Genomic DNA, 22,774 nt, shown 5'->3' with positions numbered 1-22,774 from the left:
AAATTATATGATACAACTGTACCATGAATCTCACCTTTTCTGTCTGACGGGGTTGGGGTGAAACTATGGACAGAAATGCCAAACTGTGAAGGTGTGAGGAAATTAAGAGGCGTTGTAGTCTGCCTTAAATCAGGAGCAGAATCCTCTTGTGAGGGGCGCAACATTTTCTCCTTCTGATCCGTCGCCTTGGCAAAAATGAACGTCTGCTCGGTGGTCATCTGCATAAAGCAATGATACAATACAATTATGTAACTTGGGATAATAAACACTGTTTGAACATAATTGTTCACTCGAAATATAAATGTACCTACCCATGGCAGGTGTTAAAGAATACAAGCAGTAGAACACCCTCAGAACGTCATAAATAATTTAATTCATAATGCAAAAAGAACGGATACATGTATGTCGACATTAGCAACAGTAGCTAACATGAAAATAAGGGGTGATATTAAATACTTACCTCCCAAACATAAAAGACGAGTCTTGTCGGTAACCCACCAAAAATCTTTAAAACGAATTCAATAGTGCGATAAAAAGACCACGTAGTGTATGTTATAGTAACACATGTACAAAACATATATACAACTTTTTCCGTAAGTGATTCAAGTGACGCGCCACAACAACAAAACAGTGGGCTGAATTTGGATCCTCCTGCAATGTCTGCCTCAAACGCTTACAACACTCCAAAAAAATCGCCTCATTTTGCCATAAAACGTAAATACGTTTAGCAGGAATACAACCAAGACGTAATAAAATGAAAGAAAACTGAAATAAGTGCACAATTCAGTGGCACTAACTTACAAACTTCTCAGCACGAAGAGGAAATAGTTTGATATGAATGGTCCAATAGGAGCACGACAGTATCCCTCGTGACCCGCAAACCCTGCCGCGCTTCCTGTTTCCTTAAAGGAAAACTGCATTTTTTTTTTAAATTTTGTCCATCATCCACAATCCTTACGTGAGGCATGAAAACATACAGTATGTCTTTAAAACATATGTATTTGTGTGCGTTTATGTGTCTTCTTTATATGTGCGTTCTAAAGATATAAAAACAGCAAAAAAGACGTACTAAGACTGCCAAGGAAACAAAGAAGAAGTAAGGAAGAATTAAGAATGCAGGTAATGGGAAACACTTATCTCGCCTATAAAGTTTTCTGAAAAAGACTCCAAAAAGTGCCAACAACACTCCATTTATATATAATGTGACGTGCATATTAACCAAGCTAGAGCGACATTGTTGTTGTTGTTATTATTATATTTATGTTTCTGATGTGCTTATTCACTTTCTTGTGTTTGTCTTTCTTTTTTTTGGGAGAATGAACAGAACAAGAATTTCATTGCATAGCAGAACTACCTGTTTTACTGTGCATATGACAATAAAACTCTTGAATCTTGAATCTCTTGAAACATTGTTAGGCCGATGAAACTATATTACTGGCGTATTGACACCTTGCCACCAGTGTTGCCAACTTGGCGATTTTGTCGCTAGATCTGGCGACATTCCAACCCCCCTTGACGACATATTTCCTCAAAGACACTAACGACAAATCTAGCGACTTTTTCTGGCATCGTTGGGGAGTTTTCTAGTATACGGAAAGCACGTATTGTTTTGCATTTCGTGTTCTCACTGAGCAGCGACGGGTGCTGTTGACAGGTCCCATCACAAGCGATGATGTGGAGCTCTACGCATCGAAAGTGAAAATGAATTGCTATTACATATATTCACCAGAAGAGTGTGCTACTCATGAACCACACTGAGTCAAGTTAATGTGAGCCATAGAATAAACACAGCATAATCTGTTATTCGCTATTCAGTTGTGCTAATTTAAAAAAGTTCTCAATAGCCAACGTGTGATGAGAGAACTTTGAGATAAAATGTACTGTCCATTTATTGTTGATTATATAAAATTAGGATTTTGGCTGATGGCAGAGTACTGTTTTGACTAAAAGGTCAATTTGATGTTCCACATATATACATATATATAGCAGGATAACAACATAACAGTCTGACTGACGGTGTCAAAGAACACTTTACTAACAACACTAAATTCATCACACAGAAAGTTAATACTCAAAACTATTAACTGTAGTATCTATATATACAAATATTTCCCAATATGACTTAAAAAAAAAGAAAACCCAACATTTAAAATGTTTCCAGAAGGTATTGCGTCTGAGCAACACATTCATTCGTGATGGTCGTGACCAGGTTGAGTTTAGCCTAAGTTACCATGGTGATATATGGCGTTGGGCATCATTTTAATTTCAACGATTCCGGTTCTGATTCCGATTCCTCGTTTCGATTCCGGTTCCTAACGATTCTCGATTCCGATGCTTTTAAAAGGCATGGTCATAAAAGTTTGCATAGTTTAAATGAGGGCGCTAACTAGAGTTCTTTTTGGTTGAAATGTCTGAACTTCTCAATTAATTATTTAATGATATGAACTTTTTATCATTTTTACTATGAATTTCTTATAGGGCTATTTTCAACCAGTACCACTCACTCATGTACAGTACATTCATGCATGGAATCCCACGAGCTGATGAATGATAGACAGCGAGGGCCGTCAGCGGGGACAAGTAGAGCAGCTGAGCCAACTCGCCCTGGCTGGCTAGGCTCGCTGGTGGACGGGGGAGAGCGAGGAGGAAGTATCGCCTGTCATGATAGTCACCATAGTGCATCTTAAGTGCAGCATGAGTGATCATTTACAAATTGGATGTTAGTGCAAACTGAGGTCGCAATTTTTTTGAGCAGCCCTATTGCTGACTTTCACACTTTTATCTAGTTTTCAACCCAAAATGTGACACACTGAAGCCTAATGAGACAATGGAAAGACCCCATTAGATGATGTCAGAGTTGGGTTGACACTTCATTAATCAACTTTTTGTGTGGTGTCCAAACTAATGGAAAGCCTTCCGACTGACTCTTGTTGACAAATGAAACTTTTAATCCCAAGGCAATGACTTACTAGACAAATAATCCATTGTTGTCCTGCCTTGGCATCGGATCACAGACCTCACTCTCCTCCACATCCATCAGACACTTGAAGTGCAGAGGAAGGAGAGTTCAGATTGAAAAGAACAAACAAATATCCTCAGTGCTGCAGCTGAATGTTTTAACAAAGTACTTTTTAAATGACTGAAGTGGCATTTCTGAAAGGAAGCAAGTCATGCCAGTCCACAAGTAATATACTTTATCATGAAATTACTGTTCATTTGTCACATAGAAAGAGTGTTTGGCAGGGGTGAAGCTGTTTACAAGCAAACCATCTGGATATTGTAGCTCTTTGCATGAAAACATGAGCTACAAATTTGTGAATCCACCATCTTGTTTACACAGATCTTATCAATGCTGGCAATATGCTGCCCAAGTTGTGGGAATTATAACAATCTGGTTTTTGATGATAACAATGTTGTTTTCCTAGGTGGCTTTAATGACACGATCAAGCCGTTCCACAAATACGAGACATGAAATCACTACCTGATTCGTTTGCTTGCATTGATTATGTTCCATCACCCTTGTTCCCCGGTTGGGTTTCAGCCATCTTGCAAAGCTAGTTGCGCTTGAATGTCGTTTATCATACACCTTCTATCATCATCAATACAATGCATTTTGTACGGCGGAGTGTTAGGGCCACTTTAAATAAAAAATCAGAGATTTGGAGAATCGAGTCGTAAATTTACAAGAAAAAATGTTTAATATACAACAAAGTCGTAAATGTGGTTAGCATGTTGGCCACACAGTCAGCAGATCAGGAAGATCTGGGTTCGAATCTCCGTTGGGCATCTCTGTGTGGAGTTTGCATGTTCTCCTTGTGCGTGTGTGGGTTTTCTCCGGGTACTCCGGTTTCCTCCCACATTCCAAAAACATGCATTTTAGGTTCATTGGAGACTCTAAATTGTCCATAGGTATGAATGTGAGTGTGAATGGTTGTTTGTCTATATGTGCCCTGCCATTGGCTGGCGACCAGTCCAGGGTGTACCCTGCCTGTCGCCCGAAGCCAGCTGGGATAGGCTCCAGCATACCCGTGACCCTAGTGAGGATAAGCAGCAAAGAAGATGGATGGATGGAAGTCGTAAATTTACGAGAATATAGTCATACATTTCTGAGAAAAAGTCGCAAATTTACGAGATGTAATATGAAGTAATATGACCTTTGCCCAACGCCAAAGGTCATATAAGTTCCCCCTTTTCATAGCTGTCTCAGGCAATGCCTGTTACAACGGAGTTTTAAAATAATCTGAGAATTTGAGAATAAAAGTCGTAAAGTCTTAGTAGTCGTAGAGAATAAAGTCGTAAATTTATGAGAAAAAACTAGTAAAAGGCTGCTATGAAGGGGGGACTTATGTGACCTTTGGCCTTGGGCATCTGGAGGGCACGGCTTAAGGAAGGCGGAAGTAAGAAGGGCTAGACATGCTAATTTGTTTGTTCTCAACTACTCTGTTTTGCTGCCACGTTATAAATAAAAGCTTACCTGAAACAAGAGGAAAGTTTCCTTCCTGCCTGAAGAGCTATGCCCTATTTTCCTTCTGACACGTAATATTAAGACTTTTTTCTCATGAATGTACGACTTTATTCTCGTAAATTTACGACTTTTTTCTCATAAATGTACAGCTTTATTCCTTGTCCATTTATGACTTTATTCTCGAAATGTCTGATTTTTTTTTCAACACAGCAATACTCCATCGTAATTTCGAGTTATTAAGCCTTGAGAGAAAAAAAGATTTATTCAGTTTTAATGTACTTAAATTGGTATCCTATGATATGTTTAATTTGATTTGGGCATGCTTAATAAAGCATACTAAGGAACATCACGTGGTTGCATTTGAGAGAGTCAAATTGGACTAATTGTAAGAGCAAAGACGTTCGTACAAAGTAAAAAAATATATATATATATATGCAAATTTCTACAGTGGTCAAATTCAAACTAAGGAAAAAAATAGCTAATTGTTACTATTCTAATGACCGTTTCGTTACATTAGAGGGGTGACTGCAAGCACTGTACTGTACTTTCTGTACATTTTAAGTTGCCTTTTAGGGACATTGTTCACTTAAAAATAACACAAATCGTGTTACATGTGTTTTCAACAGCAGACCTAACTGGTAGTTTTCTAAAAAAAACCTACAAATACATATATACAGTACTCAACTGTGCGTGCCCACATCCTTTCACAGAAACGTTTGTTTCAAACGTTCACACCACTCCAAAAAACACAAGAGTTTAATGTGCTTGTAAAACGTAACGATAATCGTCAGGGACAATAGGAATACGTTTTATGTGAAATACACTTACAAAGTCTAGCGTAGGTATTGGTACAGTTCCGTCTTCAAACCTTTTGGTGAAAGGGGCGGCGCCAATACTTTTCATGTTGATTGTCCAATACGTATACAGTATATACCACGTGGTCTATACCACGTGTCTCTTCCAAACACGTTCTAGCAGTGCAATTATCACCACGCTCTAATTCATTCATTTTCTACATCCTCACGAGGGTTGACGGGGTATGCAGGAGACTATCCCAGCTGACTTTGGGCGAGAGGCGGGGAACACCCTGGACTGGTCGCCATCAATTACATATAAATCGACAACCATTCACACTCACTCACTTAGAGTTGCCAATTAACCTAACATGCATGTTTATTGAATGTGAGTACCTGGAGAAAACCCACATACACACGGGAAGAACATGCGAACTCCACAGATATGTCCAACAGAGATTGGAATCCACATCCACTAGGTCACTGTGCCTCCAATTTGAATGTCATACTAAAATAAAATATAAAACATAAGATTAATGTATATTTTATATTTATAAATAAATATACTGTATATACACATAGAGTTAAATAATAAATAAAATACTTTAGTCATTCAATGATGCTTGTCAAACTTACTGCACACCTCAATTCGTTCAACTGGTACACATTACAAGTTTAACTCTCAAAAGCACCCCAGGTAGATGGTCTATTGTAATGTCTGCAAATGCATCACAAATAATTAGACTTTATCCGCCTTTAATGCATTAAAGCTGCAGCTAAAACACAATCATGCAACAACTAACTTCAAACATTGGCTATTGCAGTTCTGACAGATCTTGCAGGTTTAATATAGTTACATAGTATATATATTTGAGAGCATTATCAGTTGCATTATTTTTAGTAGTAGTAGTAGTAGTAGTAACCAGTAGCATAGGACCTATTTCCACAGTCAGAATTTATAAAACAAGAACAACAAAAAAAACCCCACACACTTCTCAAGTAGATCTTTTTTTATTTGTGTATATATGTATATACACACATATAAAAAATAAGGGCCTATGTACAGTGATAATAAATATCAACATGTTTGTACAAGAAATAAGTTACTTAACATTACTTTAAGAACAAACATAAAAGATCAATAACACATTAAAACCAAGGTGAACACAAATGAAAAAGCGAGATAAAACAGCACAATTTAAAGCCTTGAAGGATGGAGGTTGTGACCTACAAATGTGAACGCATCAAATCATCGCACATAAGTTATATCACGTCATGCATTTTGCCCCAACATAGGACCTATATTTCTTTTGTCAGCTTTAATTACTTAAAAAAAATTTTTTTTTTTGCAAAATGCTGAGAAAGTAAAGCCTCGTAAAGAAAGAAAAACTCAAAAAGACATGACCAAGTACCAGTGTATTAAGATAATGTGTTTTAACTTCATTGTCGGGATAGTTCATACTATGAAGTGCACACATTTTTCCACTGAACTGCTTCATAGAACAAATGACACTGAAGAGTTTTGGTACATTGATGAACTTTCGTGAAGATTGAGGAAATAAAATTAAGGAGATCACCGACATGTAAACAGGAGACAAGAACTCCATTACTTACGCCTTTTTGTGTTTTCCGCGCAGGATTTTTTTTCTTTTTGCTGTAGATAAAATATGCACAAAGCTCGATCAACGTTGCAAAGTGGACGGACAGCTGAGATTTTAGTATTGATCGGAATCAGAAAAAAAAAAAGATCTAAAATTAAATAAAAACATCTGCAGTCTATTTTGGCTTATCCAAAAAGTAAACATTGAACACAGCCATGATATGAAATCCTGTACAACCTCATATTTAAAATTCCAAAAATGCTCAATCAAAAAGATGCATTTGTACAAGGACGATGAAAAATGTACTGCCAATTTGCTGTTGGTCATGCAACATTAGAGTGCTCGAGTACCTCATTAACAATACTCAAAACATTTTCAAAGCCACAGTGGGTTATTAACACATTTTCTCTTCTATTTTCTTCTTGTGTTTCTCTCTGGAGTCCATTCCGACACATCCCAAAAATAAAACCAACCTGTTTGGACAAAACGTAGAGAGAAAAGACAAGAAACGTTGAGTCAACGGACCAAACAAAGCAGCCAATACAATCCATTTAACATGACGTGAAACACCACCTTTAACGGCTTTCCGTCGGCACCCTGTCAGCATGGGAGTCACCAGTCTGTCCGCCCAATCCTTCACGTATTTTTCCACAAATCCTTCACCGCCATATCCGCAACACAGTGAGCGGGGACTCCTGAAGTCCTGTCACAAAACTTAGTCCAGGATTGTTGACATTCAAAGCATTAAGCATGGCAGTTTCCGTCTTTGCGGTGCAAGTTCATGGAACGTAAGACATAAAGCACTTTTTGAAACATCCACAGCAGTCGCAACAGTGAGGGTTCAACTACATTCTCCATGCTTTGCTGTCTTTGCGGCAACTTCAATTCAGAATGAAGCGTGCCTCTTTGTCTTATTGCTCAATGCAAACAACCTTTTCTTTTCCGAGGAAAATATACAAAAGAGCTCAACCAAATTTGCAAAAAAAAAAAGTGTGGCTCTCATGCACAGTTGAAGGTGCTTTTGAAGGTCACCGTGCAGGACGCAGCTAGGAATGTAAGAACTTCAGTCACTTTACAACCACTTGAACACTGTAGTGGTCCTCGACAAATAATACCAAACAAAATATCGAGAAACGTCTAATTTCAAACCAATCATCACAACAAACTGGGATTCTCAGGGGAGGGAGGAATAAAAAGCAGAAAAATGAAGCATGGCCTTCATTCCGAAAGACACTTGTGTCTTTCATTCTTTTTCACACATGAGCTCCTCCTACACAAGTATGATTGTTGTCTTGCTTCAGCATCTTCTCTTGGCTCACCAATACAAAAAAAGGAAGACACGCTTCCAGTTTTAAGTGCAGTAAAATATGAAAAAAGTCTCCAAGATACAGGATTTAGTTCTTGCCATTCGTCATGTGGTCTCGAGCTCACTTGGTCTGCTCAACGTAAATGAAATGAGCCTTCCACCATGTGTTGGATTACCAGGCCTATGGTGCATTCAATCACAGTTTGGACAAATGGCCATTGCACAGTGGAAGCAGAGAAAAGTCCAAGACTTTGCGGCGCAAGGCACGCAATAATTATCTGAGTGCGTGTTGGCCAACAAGGGGTGTGAGAGTCTATATTTAACATGCTATAAAAGTCTACAGTGAGCCAAACAGGCATTGGCAGGGCGAGAGAAAGAGCGTGGGGAAGTGACAACGTGTCACTGAAAGACAGAGAGCAGGCATCCTCCAAAGGAGGGAGGTAGGTTGGTTGTTTTGTTTTTTTCCACCTCAAGGAAACGGAGAAGCCTAGACGGACGACTCCTCTGGATTTGCATCAGGCAGCACGCTCCTCTGCTGCAGGGTGCGCCTCAGCTCCTCTTTGAAGGGGCTTGAGTAGTCGTTCCCACCCATGCCGAGGCCGCCCAGCCCGCCGCCACCAGCGCAAGCCCCGCTAGCCCTCTCCTCCCCTGCTGTGCTCAGGTTCAGGCGGATGTAGCCGTTGCTACCAGAGCCCCGGATGTTGGTGAGACTGAGACGGCTGGGGGAGTGGATGGGCTGGCCCGGAATGGCACTGGGTGACGCCGTGCTGCCGACACTGTTGGGCCCGACGGCGTGACCGGGAACAATTTTAAGTGAGCCGTCTGAGTAGTAATAATTGGCCCCCGTCTCCCAGAAACGGTCCTCGTCGCTGGGCATTTTGCTGGGCACAAAAGTGGGCGGCTCCTTAGGTAGGGTGATGGGATAGACCAGGGTACTTTCAAGAGGCTTCATGTCAGCTCCCTTTCCAAGAGCCAGTTTCAGTCTCCTGCGTAGGTACAGCGCTGCCACCATGAGCAGCAGACACGCCGCGCCAAGGGTGATGACCAGCACCCAGAAGAGCCCCATACGGCTGTCAGGAGCCCGGGCTTCCATGAAGACAGGAGCACTCGCAACTACAGCCACTTGGTAGCGCTCTGTTTGAAACTTCACACCCTGCTCCTCGGAATAGCAGATGTAACGCCCCGCTTGGATCTGACCAGCTTCGGGGACGACAAGGGCTTTCAGGGTCTGGTCGAAGCGTGGCCCTCCAGCCTCGGGGTCGCCCAGAAGGAGCTCACGGTCATTGACAACCCAGAAGGGCTGAGCAAGGTTGGAGATCAACTGGCAGGGCAGCACCATGTCCGAACCCACCACCACTGTGACGTTTCGAAGGCGAGAGTGCTCTACAGAGAGATGCGAAGAGCAGGAGAGAAGGTTTTAGTGTCATCCATAATTATTCAAATTCATATTCTTCACCAGCAAGCTCTCATCCACTTAAGTCAATGTATTCATCCACTACATCCATGCACTCCTGCACTAACATTCAACTCCCACATGGGGTCACTGCTGAGGCATACGCCTTCGCTCACCAGGGCTCGGGATGGAGACCGGCTTATCAAACTTGGCTTTTCCCCGGCTGAACCTTTCCAGCATGAGGTCTTGTGACAGAGAGGACGTGGACCTGGAGGGGAAAACAGTTTCCATTGCTAAACTGTACTATAGGCAACACAGGATCAATTATGTGTATGTGGAACCACATGCTGCGTACTGTATATACTACATTTCCAGATGTTATAACCACATATTTACTGTGACATGCAATATTGTCTATTGCTGAGGATTTGCTATTTGAAGTAAATATAATGTCCATTGGTAAAGGAAACTCTATTACTCAGAATCAGGCCGATGCAGGAGTGTCCAAAGTGTGGCCCGGGGGTCATTTGCAGCGCAGGGCTGTTTTTTTAAATGGTCCTCAGCACATTTAAAAAATACAATTAAACAGGAAAGCAAAAAAAAAAAGCCCAACATAAATGGAAGAGCGGTAATTTTATCATTCGGGGAAAGATGTTATAATATTAACAGAAAAAAATAGTAATCTTGTGAGGAAAAAAGTCATAATTTTTCAAGAATAAAACCATAATATCATGAGAAAAAAATATGATGATGTCATACAATTATGAGAAAATAGATTCCCAAGTTGAGATATTTGTAAATAAAAAAGAAATGGAAAAATTAAAAAAAAGTGTTCATATTAAAAAAAAAGTTCATATTAATAATACGCTTTGTCACCTATAACACAAAGCTTCAAACGGGGGCTGTTCTTCTTTAAATACATACAACTTCTGAGCATATCTACGTGGGTTGGTTTACAAAGTATAAAATATCAAAGTTGCCCCCGCATCCCTTGAATTTTTAGTACGTGAACAACACAGAACTCTTAACATCACACATAACTTCGCTAAATTATCATTATGGTTGACTTTATATAAGGTGCAATAAACTCCTCTCTACAGGCAACTATTATATTGTAGCAACCCAGAATTTTTGTGTAGTGTTACAAGTTTGTGATGTCTGACTGTTTAGTGCGGCTGTCAACACATCAGGTTTGTGTGTGTACATGTGTGTGTGTTTGGCGTGTGTGAGGATGACGCATGTCGCGCCTGTGTGGAGACATCTATGTTTGCTGGCATTCTTCTAGCTAAGTATGCTGATACTCTTGTGGCTACATTTGCTCATATCCTTTTGACTACGTTTGCTTGTATTCTTCGAGCTACGTTGGTGATACTCTTTTGCTACGCTTGCTGGTATTCTTCTCGCTACGTTTGCTGATGCTCTTTTGGCTATATTTGCTGACAACATTAAAGCACAGACATGGCTCATGGATCAAAAGTCTCTGCAGGTGGTATTGGAAATTTCTGTGAATTCAGTGGGTAACGGAACCTAATGCTGATACTGGATCGGGCTGGCTGCAGCGGCCAATACCTATTTTCTTAGACTTCTAGAAAAAAAAGTGTCTGAATAGTCTTACCCTCGGTGGAGGTCGATGCGTACACAGGCTCGGCCCTCACTGTCCCAAGCGCAGTAGGGGTCTCGGGCTAGTAGACAGTCTGGCTGAGACTGATAGCGGCTGCAGTTGGCTAAGGGCAACTGGAGAACCTCTGATCTAGAGCCGATGTACACGTACTTCTGATGATAGACAATGAGAGAAAAAAGACCAGCAGATCAGAGACGGATGAATAGGGAGAAGACAGATAAACAGACAGAGACAGAGAGAGAGAGACTCATTTCAGGGGTGGAAAAGATAATGGGATAATCGCTCTCAATTACAATAACATTTAGCCCACGACCCTCTTTCCAATCCAATCTGGGTTGCACTTGTTTCACGAAAGCTGCAATAAAATGAGATAAACAGTAGGCTTGTCCACAAAACGACACATTGGGGGGGGGGGGGGACAAGTCGCTGTATAGCCTCAGGGACAGACAGTGTCCACAGGGCAGGCAGACTGAGACAACAAAAGGGGCACAGGTTGAATTCTCCATTGTGGTGAAGGATTGTAATTACTGTCACTGTGAAGAGAGTTTTGGATTCACGAGGCAACACTTGATCTGAAATAGGGCAGTCTTGATAAAATAACATAAAAATTCCTGAACAGAGCAATGGCACCGTGCTTGTCAAAGCATCTATTATTATTACTGTGGGGCAAAAAGGGGAATCACAGACTTTGGGGATAAAGTGGACTGATTCTGAAATTGAGTACCATGACATTTCATTCATGAGCACTGACGCCACAAAAATGATAATCATTGGACAATTCATTAGGGACACTGCAGTACCTGCACAAGAGGCATTTCTAATATTTTGGTGACAGCATTTTCCCTAATGAGACAGAAAAAATACCATGGATCCCCAGCTTCCACAACCCCTGAAATTTGCGGATTTGTGGTCAAAACTTTTATGCTTCACTGATTATGTTTTTTTCATCAAACGTTGAGATTTTTACACTTTGTTCGGCGGTCGTTGAACGTACCATAATTGTGTGTTGTGACAGGCTACACCATGACTCTGATTCCATCTGTTAAATGATCATCTTAAATGATCATTCATTAGTGCTGAGTTACATTTTATAATTTAAAGGATTTTAATACGTGTGTGAGGCATATTTAGGACTTAAACCTAGAATGTGTCGCGAGTAAACAATGGCAATTGAAGAGAGAAGGGGTGGGTTCTGGAGATGAAGCTAATGTAACAATTATAACAGTCACTTTCATTGCAAATGAAATGAAGGAGAACATCGACGTCAAGCTAGCAGGAGGGAGGGGGATGCGCAAGCCGTGTGCATATCAATTACTCACGGTATTTCGCCATTTACTGGAGGTCCGGGATCGTATCCCTCGTGGGGTTCTACTGTACAGTGTTCCCTCGCTCTTTCGCATTTCACCTTGCGTGGATTCACTGTTTCGCGGACTTTTTTGAGTGCTTCTTTTTTGTTTTATTACAGCGTATGAACGATGTTACAGGCCGAGCCTAGACCTTTTAAAAAGAATTGCATTGTGGGAAGTTGAGTGGCTATCTCTTTCCTCTCTCGTCTGTCTGCACCGCCCATTGTTTTCTGCGTCCTGATTGGCTGTAGACTATTGTCAATCAATCTCCTTTGTCCTGCCATGTCTCTTGTGTCATCCCTAGCTTGCTTGTTTGCTAGCTTGTAAATCAATCTTCGGTTCATCTGCAGCAATATGTTTTAACAAAGATACAAAAACGCTACCTTACAGCGGAACGGCACCAGGACAAAAAGGCATGATCACAGGAGCGAAATATGCATGAGTGACTTAATAATTCCTTGTGTTGATCATTAAAATTCAAACGAAGGTTTTAACTTTTTCGAGAGTGTTTAAACAAGAGAAACATGTGAGAAAATGTAATTCTGTCTGAGAAAAGTGGATAAAGTGCATGGTGAGGGGTTTTACAGCCTTAAAATATATATAATGATTGTAAAAAATTAAATTGGCTACTTTGGGGATTTCACTTATTGGGATTTCACTTATTATTTTGGGAACTTATCCCCCGCCAACAAACGAGGGAACACTGTATTATAAATACATCTCAGCATGATGCAGTCATAGTCACAAATAGTCACAAATCCATGCTGATTGGTCAAATACTTCTGAGTTCCTGGGTGGAATCAGTCTGCTTGGACTGTGGTGATATCATATCTTTTTTAGACATACAGTAGCTTTACTCGTGTCACAGAGGACCTATGAAACATCCACACAGTGTATTTACCTTGGAGTGGGAAATGGTCAGGCTGTCTATGGGCTGGGCTGTTTCAAACAGCTGGATTTCTTCTATCACATGGGCTTCAGAGCCCAGGATCACCACCCTCTGCATCCAGCCCTGAGCTATAACACACAGCGGAGGAAAAGTAGGAGGAAAAGCAAAGAGGATTATGAAACAACTTTAATTCACATCCATAGGAACCCAGTCAAGAAAAATATGGTCAAAATGCGTAAAACATGTACTTGGGCATCATTAGTGTTGTATGATTATTTCTGTCTGTTTATGTTAATACAGTAAAAATGCAACATGATCTAAATGAACACAACATATGACAGAATTACTGAAACTGTGTACAGACAGTTCAGTTAGCTTTGTCGTAATGATGATGTCATCATTATGAAGTATGAGATGTACTTTGAAGAAGTTGGTAGAAGTAAACACAGGCACTGCAGCAGGCATCTGACCACGCCTCCATCTTGTTGGGAAAAACACTCGAAAAGCGCTCCCTCTCGCACTTTTCTCATCAGCTCTTGCTATGTTGCAGCTCATAGCTAATCAAGCCCGCAGCCCAATTGGCACAATGAGCTCTCGTCTGCCAAGGGCCCTGTTGAGTTTGTGCTGTGAAGCACAACGAGTGGGAATGACTGCACTTGGCTCAGGAAAAGCGAGCATGTATTGCAAGGTGTGTGTGCGCGTACTAATGCGAGTGCGCTCATCTGTTTGCAAGTGTGTGTGTTGCCAGCAGAGATGCCCCGAGTCCGCTGCTTCTCCACAGTCACACGCCATAGTCACTTTACCACTGCAGTGATCGGAATGGTAAGTAGTAGCTCTCCCCTCATTCATGAGGCAGGCTGCATTCAAAGTCACACTACCCGGAATTTGTTATCTGAGCTGCTCATGATTAAGATGGTGACTGTTTTTTTTTTAAACTTAGCAACAACTGGACACCCGCACATGGGTCATATGGCCGCTGACGAGGGATATTAATTATGTCCCACACAGGCTGACATTTCCTTTGATGCATGAAGATGAATCTCGGCATGCAAATCAAGCACTTAATTGAAACCCAACAGAAATGCGGCCATATGGTGTGTTGTTTTCTGCCACCTTGCCTGATGCCAGTACCTGTCTTAGTCTACTGCTACAGGCACTTTATGTTCATCTCTTTAACAAATATGGTCTGCTGCTTATCTAAATAAGGTACTCTCTCCCTTATATGTTGAGGGGTCTGGGCAAGATGGAATCAGTGTGTTCTCTGTATGTGCAGGTGGTCCTTTGTTACAAATGTGCACCCATAAATTAATTAAAAACGTAACTTTGGTCCATAAACACGAGACTGGCTTGAGGACTAGTTACAGCACATGCCATACAAGAATATACAGTAGTGTGTGCCTGCTCAGCCACACAACGGTAGGATAACACTGCTTATGAGTTTACTTTTTGCACGTCTCCCAGGGCGCTTAAGAAAAGGAAAGCTATCACCATGGAAGTGAAAATGAACATCATAAAAAGCTCAGAGACAGAGAGGAGAAACGCTCTTTTGTTCCCAACCGCTCGACTGTACCAACCGTCATTCAGGATAAAGATTATTAATGGTAAAGAACGATAGACGAGTCATGGAGTCCAAGCGGTGTTACCAGGAGCTCTGGGAGAGCCTTCAACACCACAGGGCTAAAAGTAAGCAGTTGTTCTCTTTTAATTACTGTTTCATTTTAGTACTGTATTTTCTTTGATGTGTTCTGAGTGGCGTGTGTGACTTAAAAGTTAATTTAGGTGTAATCAAGAATGGAGTAGTATAGGAAGTGGCTAAAATATCAATATAAATATTAAAATTATTATTTCACGAAACGGTTCAGATTAGCTGGCACAGTTCAAGAAGGCACTAGGCCACTGGAACTATGCCGACTTGGCTGTCATTTCCTCCTCCCCTTCCTGGTCCCTGCTGGCACACTGAGCATCCGCGCTTTGGCCCGTTTGCATGCACCATCACTTGGACATTACTGTATTACAGCAAATGTCCTGACAGTGGATTATTTTGAGTCTTATTTCAACTTGCTCTGTTTGTTTGAACTGTGCAAAGTGGCTCCCAAATGTGATGAACTTTAGAACTTTAAGTGGGCCCAAGCACAGTTTGTATGAGTGAGTACACCCTTAAACATCGTGGAACCATGGCTTAAAGTACTGAGATGATTAACTGTTGTACCTGTCCCGATGAAGAGAACGTTGTATGCTCTTTGGTCCAGACCAGTAACCCGATCCACCACCAGCCTTGTGAAGTTGACACCCTTGGTGAGAAGTAGAGGGCGAGCCAGTGCTTTGTCCTCCATCAGTGGGTGCTTCTTGGCAAAGTTGAGTGTTGCATCAGGTAACTGCAGAGAGCTGTTGTAGCCACTCTCCCTGTCTGAGTTTGTTACACACTGTAGCACAGGCAGAAGAAGCAAGAGAGCCAAGGGAGAGAGAAATGGATAAGAGAAAGATGTCAAGAAGGGAAAGTCACCAGAGGCCAGAGTGACCATGAAGAGAAGCGAAACAGAGGAGAAAGCGTTTTAGCATGCCCTTCTTCCTTTTTGCTTGTTCTTTTACTCTCACCTCCCCCTGCCTTTAAAGCACTTTCTGTGTATGTCTTGTCATCCTGCATCATTACACTAATAGCTTCTCATGCCGTGCCATCTCTGTTTCCACCATCACTGCATCACCACATCCCACCTCCTTTACTACAGTATATCCTTTCAATAATAATACTGTATGTGAGGTTCATGCTTCTTACCGATCCAGGCCGTGGGTTCGGGACGGGTCCAGTGTAGCGCCCCCACCTCTGGGATGACTCTCTGTATTCCTTGTAGGACCCTTCAAACACCTTCTTCACATCACTGATCTGGTACTGACACACTGCAGACACATCCACGTCACCCCTGAAACATTGCAGGCAAGGCGAGGAGTTAGTGATGTGCGGCGGCGTCAAAGGAGAGAGACGGATTAGCTGTCATCCCGTTGAGGGAAATGTGACGTTTCGCCTGCAAGTGGCTTCTGTGCTGCAGCGCATCCAGCAAGCCATAGAAAGAGCAGGGTATAATACTGCATAGAACACTAACACTAATTTGCTTAGGGAAGAACTCTTTATTTGCCATGAATTAGCTTGACATTTACACACTTACTAACACAACATAAACCAACTGGAATTCATCAAACCTCACTCACAGTGCAACAAAAAATAATACAACAAGTAACAATTGCAACACAGTGTAACTGCACCACATTTTGCACATTTTCACCCCACACTAACTACAAGAAACACCCATGACAGAAATGTATAAAATCCACCATTCACCCCAATTTAGCATGATTTTGTTATAATAATATCAAATCATCCATATTTTATTGGCTTTTATATTTACAATCAAGGCATCCATATTGAAATTGGACAATGCAAACGCAACATAGTAATTATGGGTAAAAAAAAACAACTTACTTTGCACAATCAGACTTTCATGAAATTCCATTTGCAGATAGATATGAAAGTGAATAGTTTTTTTTTTGGGCCGTAATTACCATGTTGCATTTGCACTGTTCTTTTCAATACGGATGCCTTGATTGTAAATATAAAAGCAAATGAAATCATTAGAACAATGGATAGTGGATTTTATACATTCCTGTCATCGATGATAGCTAGGTATGTCTTATTATATATATCCTAGTATCGATTCGATCGATTGATTACCTTTTAAACAATGTTAGATCGATGGAATGGAAACTTGCTGGACACAGATCGATGTAGTTGGATCATATGAATATAAATCGATGCATCAATGAATCGTTACACCACTAGTATATTAGTGTGTAGGCACTTATTTCAATACCCACATAGTCTGTGTGGTTATGTTGGTGTTATTTTGGTTGATGTTATTTTGGATTGCAATATGAGTGAAGTGGACGTTTGGTTTGATGAATTCAAGCCCTGTTGGTTGGTTGGTTTACCCGCAAATAAAAAATAATGCTTTGATAAAAAAACATAAATGAATTTGTGGGGTTGCAAATGCTGAATCGCAAATAATTGGGGAGACACTTTATATATAATACGCAAACTAAAGTCCCATCTTTTCACACTATCTTTAAATAAGCACACTTTGCTCAAAGTCAGCAGGAGTAGTAGCCATGTTGACACATTTTCATTTCTGCTGTGACATGAGTTATCCCCTTATCATGCACGGAACCACGTTGGGTAATAACCTAAGTGGGTTTTGTTCTGTGAGGTACGTGCGGTTCCTGTTGGGAAAAGGCCCGTAACACAGCTCCTGGGTATAATACAAAGAAGTTGAATCTAAAGACACACGCTGGTGTCTTAGCATGTCAAAAAGCGAGCAGATTTTTTCAGATCATGGCTTAAACTGTAAGTCATTGTTTAAATAATCCAATTATCTTAATGTTATCTCTATCAAAGTGAGGGGACTTGACAGAATCCCCAGCAAGTCTCACAGAGAAAAAAAAGATTAATCTTTTCAGTGGTGGTAGGAACTGAATGAAGAAACAAAGCTTTAAGTTCAATGCTGGTTCAGCTTTGCAATGTGATATATCAACGAGGACAAGTGTCCATTCAAAGAGCAGTGCCTCCAGACAGGGACTGTCTCCGCTTCCCTAAAGGAGGGCCCCCGCCCTTGCTCCCTATTTCACTTTGTTACCAAATGAGTCATTAACACAGTGTGGTAGAAAAATGACTCCTCGAATCTCCTGTTTTTCAGCTATCAAAACTGAATTTTCACCCGTGTTAGGGAACCTCAAGTTGTGAAAAAAGTACTGAAACAGGTGCATTCAAAAGTTAACAGATGGTCAACTTAAGTTCAGCTGTAAAGGTTATAGTGCATTTTACGTTCATCCTGAAATTTCACCCAAAAGCCAAATATCCTTAACTTTTTCTGAGTAGTGTATGTAAAAAAAAAAAAAAAAAAAAAGTGACCATTTGTAATATTAGACGTGCTTTTTAACCAGTTTTTGTGTTGATGGTTTAAAAAGATATTTGCTAAAACATTTCAGGAAATTTCGGTGGTGTGCCATGATTTTTGATTGAACAAGCAATGTTGCTATAAGCCAGATAATAATTATTAACTGGATTTGACGAGCGTACAAAATGTCCACTTACAGAGTACGTGCCAAATCATTCAAACATGTAATTAGAACCACATATTTCAGGGTTCGATCAAAACCTAAAAAATTAGCAATGCAAATGAGGGTAAGTGTCGTCACATTACCCCAAACTGGTATTAAGACAAAATTAAACAAAATTAATCTTATTTATACTGAGCTCTCCACTCACCATTGAGCATGGAAGATGCCGAAAAAAGTGGTACCCCTCCAGTCCTGTCCTGGCAGTGTAAAGACAGCTCGGAGGTTGTTGAAGGAGACGTGACGTTCTGGGAGGGAGCAGTCCAGACGGGCTTTTTGGAAGGTGGTCCATTTTTTCTGCAGTGTCCGGGTACCGCCGAGGTCACCCTGAAGACGAGGCGTTTCAGGTCAGTTACAGTTACATCTGAGTCCTTCGACAAGCAATTTGTGAGAGTCAAATGTGTTCACTGTATAACAAAGCTTAGTTAAACGGAGACTAGGTGTGTTGGGAGATCTTGATTAAAACATCACAAGATTTCTCTTTTGGAGAAAAGCTGTATCGCGAGAACAGGGAAGCCAGAAGCCAGTCAGACTGTGAACTATGGCATTGCTACTATGAATGATAATACGGTAAAATGGAAGTTACATTGTGCAAGGCAGTATTTGAAGCGGACGTTAAATGCTTTATGCACACGTGCTATCCAACCTACCTTGGTGTTCCCCAAGTCACATGTGGACATGTGGATGTTTTTTTTTCCGTTTGAGTTAAACAGCTGCTTGCTACTTGTTGATGTCCAAGTACAAGCTGTACTAATTCGACATTTGATCAACTTTACTTAAAGAGTTGTCAGATCAACCCGCATAGACATTCGGACTTGTCGCACCCTTAATCACCGAGCAGTTCTATTGACGCCCTCAAGTATGGGCGATCACCGGTTTGTTTCATAACACACTTAATAGGTAGAAGAGATCCGTGTTGACAATTTAGCAACATGGTCACTATATTTAGTGAGTAAGGGTGTGTGTAAGTGTTTCTTGCCTCGTGCATAATTAAATATGAGCCATCAACAAAAGGTGAAGAATCCGCCGAGCATGCAAGCGGGAGTGAGTTCCATCTCTGTAACACCGTGCAATGCAGCGAGTAATCAGACGACTCTCGATACTCTTTTCAAACATGCAAAAGACTTTCTAAGTACGGTTTTTAACGCTCTAGATATACTACAACAACCCTACAGTCACCTTTACACTCGTATTACAGAATGTGTATTATGTGTGTGTTGCAATAAATGTGTTCGATGTTTGGACGTTCATTCAGGAAAATAAAATGAATGAATGGACGTGTGGACGACAGGAAGTGACGCTGGGGGTTCAGAGTTGAGTTTTCGAGCAACAGTAGGCAGTGTTAATATGATGATGATGATTATTATTATGTTATTATTATTGGGCCTGTTGTGAGATAATTCAAACGTGCAAGAAAAACCTGTTGTTCCGGCGCTCAAGTCATTATGCTTGTGTGTCTCACTGAACATTACAGTAACGTTACTGACACCTAGTGACCAGTGTAGAATGCATCTTCTGATTGTGTTATCTTTGTATTTCAGTTCATTTAGACATTTTTAAGCTTAAATAGGCAACAAAATACATAACATTTTCTTGAATATGCACATTGTTGACAAAAAATAGGCCGTATACAACCGCAAAAACAGAACGATTTATTAATTAATACGTTTTTCAAAAAACTTGCTCGAAGCTGTGAAATTCGAGCGACAAAGTGCCGACTTCATAGGTTTAACTTTTTAGCACATTCAAGGACCGTCAAACAAAGTGCAAAGTCTTAATACAATGAAATGAAATTGACAATGAAAGACCTTGTCAAGAAAACAACGACATCAAAATAAAAAATTATAAACTCTGACGTGAGAGCACAAATTGCTTTTGTCAACGGGCGGCGGCGGGTGCTGCTGTGGTTCCCCCTTCATCTCAAAGAACTCACAGGGGGCTCCGTCTTGACATTTAAAAAACCAGCAACAAACAGAAGCGACAGAAGAAAGTACATCGGTAGTTCTAAACATATTTGTCGTGTTTTTCATGTGTTTTACTCACTTTTTGTCTCCCATGTTCTTACTCTCTCCTACAACGTCCATTACAATTATGCAAATTACCCCCGCTCCCAACCCACTACCGCCACAAATAGATTGAAGTCTTCTGGGGAACTGTCAAAAATGTTGAGTAATTGTTTTGTTACACTATAAACACAACAATTGGGTCTTTATTTGGATTTATTATGGTACAGCACGTTTAAAAAGGCTCTTGTGTCTGATATGTCATTGTTATTGTCCCCAGTGATTGTCTGTGCTCTTGAAAAAAAAAAAAAACAATAATAAATGTCAGTGCTCATATTATAGCAGTTAGATGTAGACATTGTGATACCGCTGCAAAAGCAATATCAGCAGGATGCGCTGAATTATTCATTACTCCAGTGCTCATCATGTGTGGGCATCTGTTTCTAATTTCATTTAAAAGGGTTTATTGTTCTTCTTTGAGCAGACATTAAAGGGGCATAACAGTGTGCTTAATTACACACGTCCTCACACAGTTAGCACTTTGTCTCTATTTTGCTCACTTTAAAGGTTACGCAGATGATATGCTTGCATACATAACGGTTGACTAAAAGGTCGCTGAAATCATAGAAACTTCTGTCTCGTCTTTGAACATCTTTCCGCAAACGACCTTGTTAAACCTGAGGGCGGCAGAGAAATATTTCAAGTCGGTATACATTTTTGAAATTCTCTCCTACTCAGAAACATTATCAGTGACGTATTTGCAACTGTATCCTCCGTGCGTCTAACTACAAACTCCCCCAATTATCACCTTCCCTAAAAATTGCTCTCCACATGGCAGTTTATAGAATGTATCATTGAAAGTACTCCTTGTGTTCACAGATATAAATCAGTACCTTCCGATACCGCTTCCTATGTGGTACAGTTGGGCGCCATGTTCTAACCACACAGAGTAAAAGGAGCTTAAGATTTTTATCGTGGTGTATGAGTTACCTTGCAGACGCGCGCCACTCTCGCCACAGTGACCTCGGTGTCACAGTCCAGCTCCAACGCTCGCTCGCTGAAGAAGAAGTAGATTTTGTCGTCGTCTCCTTCTTTACTGCCGCTGCTTTCTCGAACCAAGGCTGAACCCACAAAGTCTGGTTCTGCACAAACACACACACAATCTCAGTCGATAACTTTTGATGCTTTCCCCCCATTGCACCTTTATATTATTGAAAAAGTATATTTTCTCTCTCTCTCTATGCAGTCTGATGTGTCTTTCTTGAATTCTTTCTGCATCTTAATACATTCCATTACCAGGCTACAGTGCTGCAGCCATTATTTTCAACATTTGCCTCTAAAGCAGCAGATTAAGCCACCACGGGGCACCAAAACACTATGATGAAACCCCAGCTAATTTAATGCTTTTAGGTGAGGTCGTAGCCTCATCTGTATATTTCCCCTTTCTGCCTCACCGATTGCCTTTACCTGTTCCTCTCTTAGCTCGTAGGCAACTTTTATCATCAATTCTACCACACGATTCATATTTTCACACACTTCTAATTTCCCTCCTTCAACAGATAACAATAAGTCACAGTGTCCAATTGCTGTGCTTCGGTTCGAGAACTAATTTCGCTTTTTGCCCTCTTGTATGTTTCTTTCTTGTTTCTTTAATTAAAAGTTGGAAGAACACTGGCAGTGTTATCACTCTAATGTATTTGACATGGTTACTTGATTCTCGTGAAAACAATTGACCATTTGTCTAAAGATTATAAAACGTTGAGGATATCTGTATTACATACAGTACATGTATGCTGCCATATCTTCCGTATGGGTTATATTGTTGTGAAAAAATGAGGACACCCTGTGGCATAGGGTGTCATGTAATTTATACGTCCTGTACAGTAATCTCTCGCCACGTCACGCTTTTGAATTTTGCGGCTTCACTACATGATGGTCTTTCAAAAACATATTAATTAACAAATCGTGCTGTTTCGTGGTTGAATACAGCGTATAATTAGTCAAAATCATGCATATTTAAGCAAATTGTACATATTTTTTGACTAAATTAAGCATTTTCAAGCATAAAAATGGGCAAATCAACTGAAATACAAATGTAAGGCATTCAGAAGACTCATTCAAAGACGTTGTACTGATATGTAGCATTCTACACCGGTCACTAGGTGTCAGTAATGTTACTGTAATGATCAGTGA

The 22,774-nt window shown here is 40.6% G+C and overlaps 2 protein-coding genes across 7 annotated transcripts in view; both read right to left on the bottom strand.

Moving 5' to 3' along the window:
• cdca2 (cell division cycle associated 2) overlaps nt 1-1,652 on the bottom strand; it is a 29,593-nt gene extending 27,941 nt beyond the window's left edge. Inside the window, exons 1-2 of one of the 3 annotated variants that reach the window (XM_054773650.1) lie at nt 1,629-1,652; nt 35-218 (exon numbers count right to left, since the gene is read on the bottom strand). In XM_054773650.1, coding sequence (XP_054629625.1) covers nt 35-218 — 184 coding nt within the window. In that variant the 5' untranslated portion in view covers nt 1,629-1,652. The other 2 variants (XM_054773651.1, XM_054773649.1) reach the window with 2 other exon arrangements.
• Nucleotides 1,653-6,257: 4,605 nt separating this feature from the next.
• The window catches only part of sema4c (sema domain, immunoglobulin domain (Ig), transmembrane domain (TM) and short cytoplasmic domain, (semaphorin) 4C), a 111,501-nt gene continuing 94,984 nt past the window's right edge, over nt 6,258-22,774 (bottom strand). For 3 of the 4 annotated variants that reach the window (XR_008569969.1, XR_008569970.1, XR_008569971.1), the window contains 9 exons: nt 21,572-21,723; nt 18,730-18,905; nt 16,189-16,333; nt 15,625-15,838; nt 13,428-13,543; nt 11,175-11,332; nt 9,736-9,827; nt 7,434-9,549; nt 6,259-7,333 (listed from right to left, as the gene is read on the bottom strand). Coding sequence is in view for 1 of the 4 variants with exons in the window: in XM_054772748.1 (XP_054628723.1) it covers nt 8,654-9,549; nt 9,736-9,827; nt 11,175-11,332; nt 13,428-13,543; nt 15,625-15,838; nt 16,189-16,333; nt 18,730-18,905; nt 21,572-21,723 (1,949 nt within the window). In the remaining 3 variants the exon portion in view is untranslated. Of the gene's footprint in view, nt 9,550-9,735; nt 9,828-11,174; nt 11,333-13,427; nt 13,544-15,624; nt 15,839-16,188; nt 16,334-18,729; nt 18,906-21,571; nt 21,724-22,774 lie in introns of all 4 variants that reach the window. The other variant, XM_054772748.1, reaches the window with a different exon arrangement.

The sequence above is a fragment of the Dunckerocampus dactyliophorus genome, chromosome 4 (genome assembly GCF_027744805.1).
Source record: "Dunckerocampus dactyliophorus isolate RoL2022-P2 chromosome 4, RoL_Ddac_1.1, whole genome shotgun sequence".
Lineage (NCBI taxonomy): Eukaryota > Metazoa > Chordata > Actinopteri > Syngnathiformes > Syngnathidae > Dunckerocampus > Dunckerocampus dactyliophorus.
Note: the sequence above shows the minus strand (reverse complement) of the source record. Positions and strands in the feature narration are given on the sequence as shown.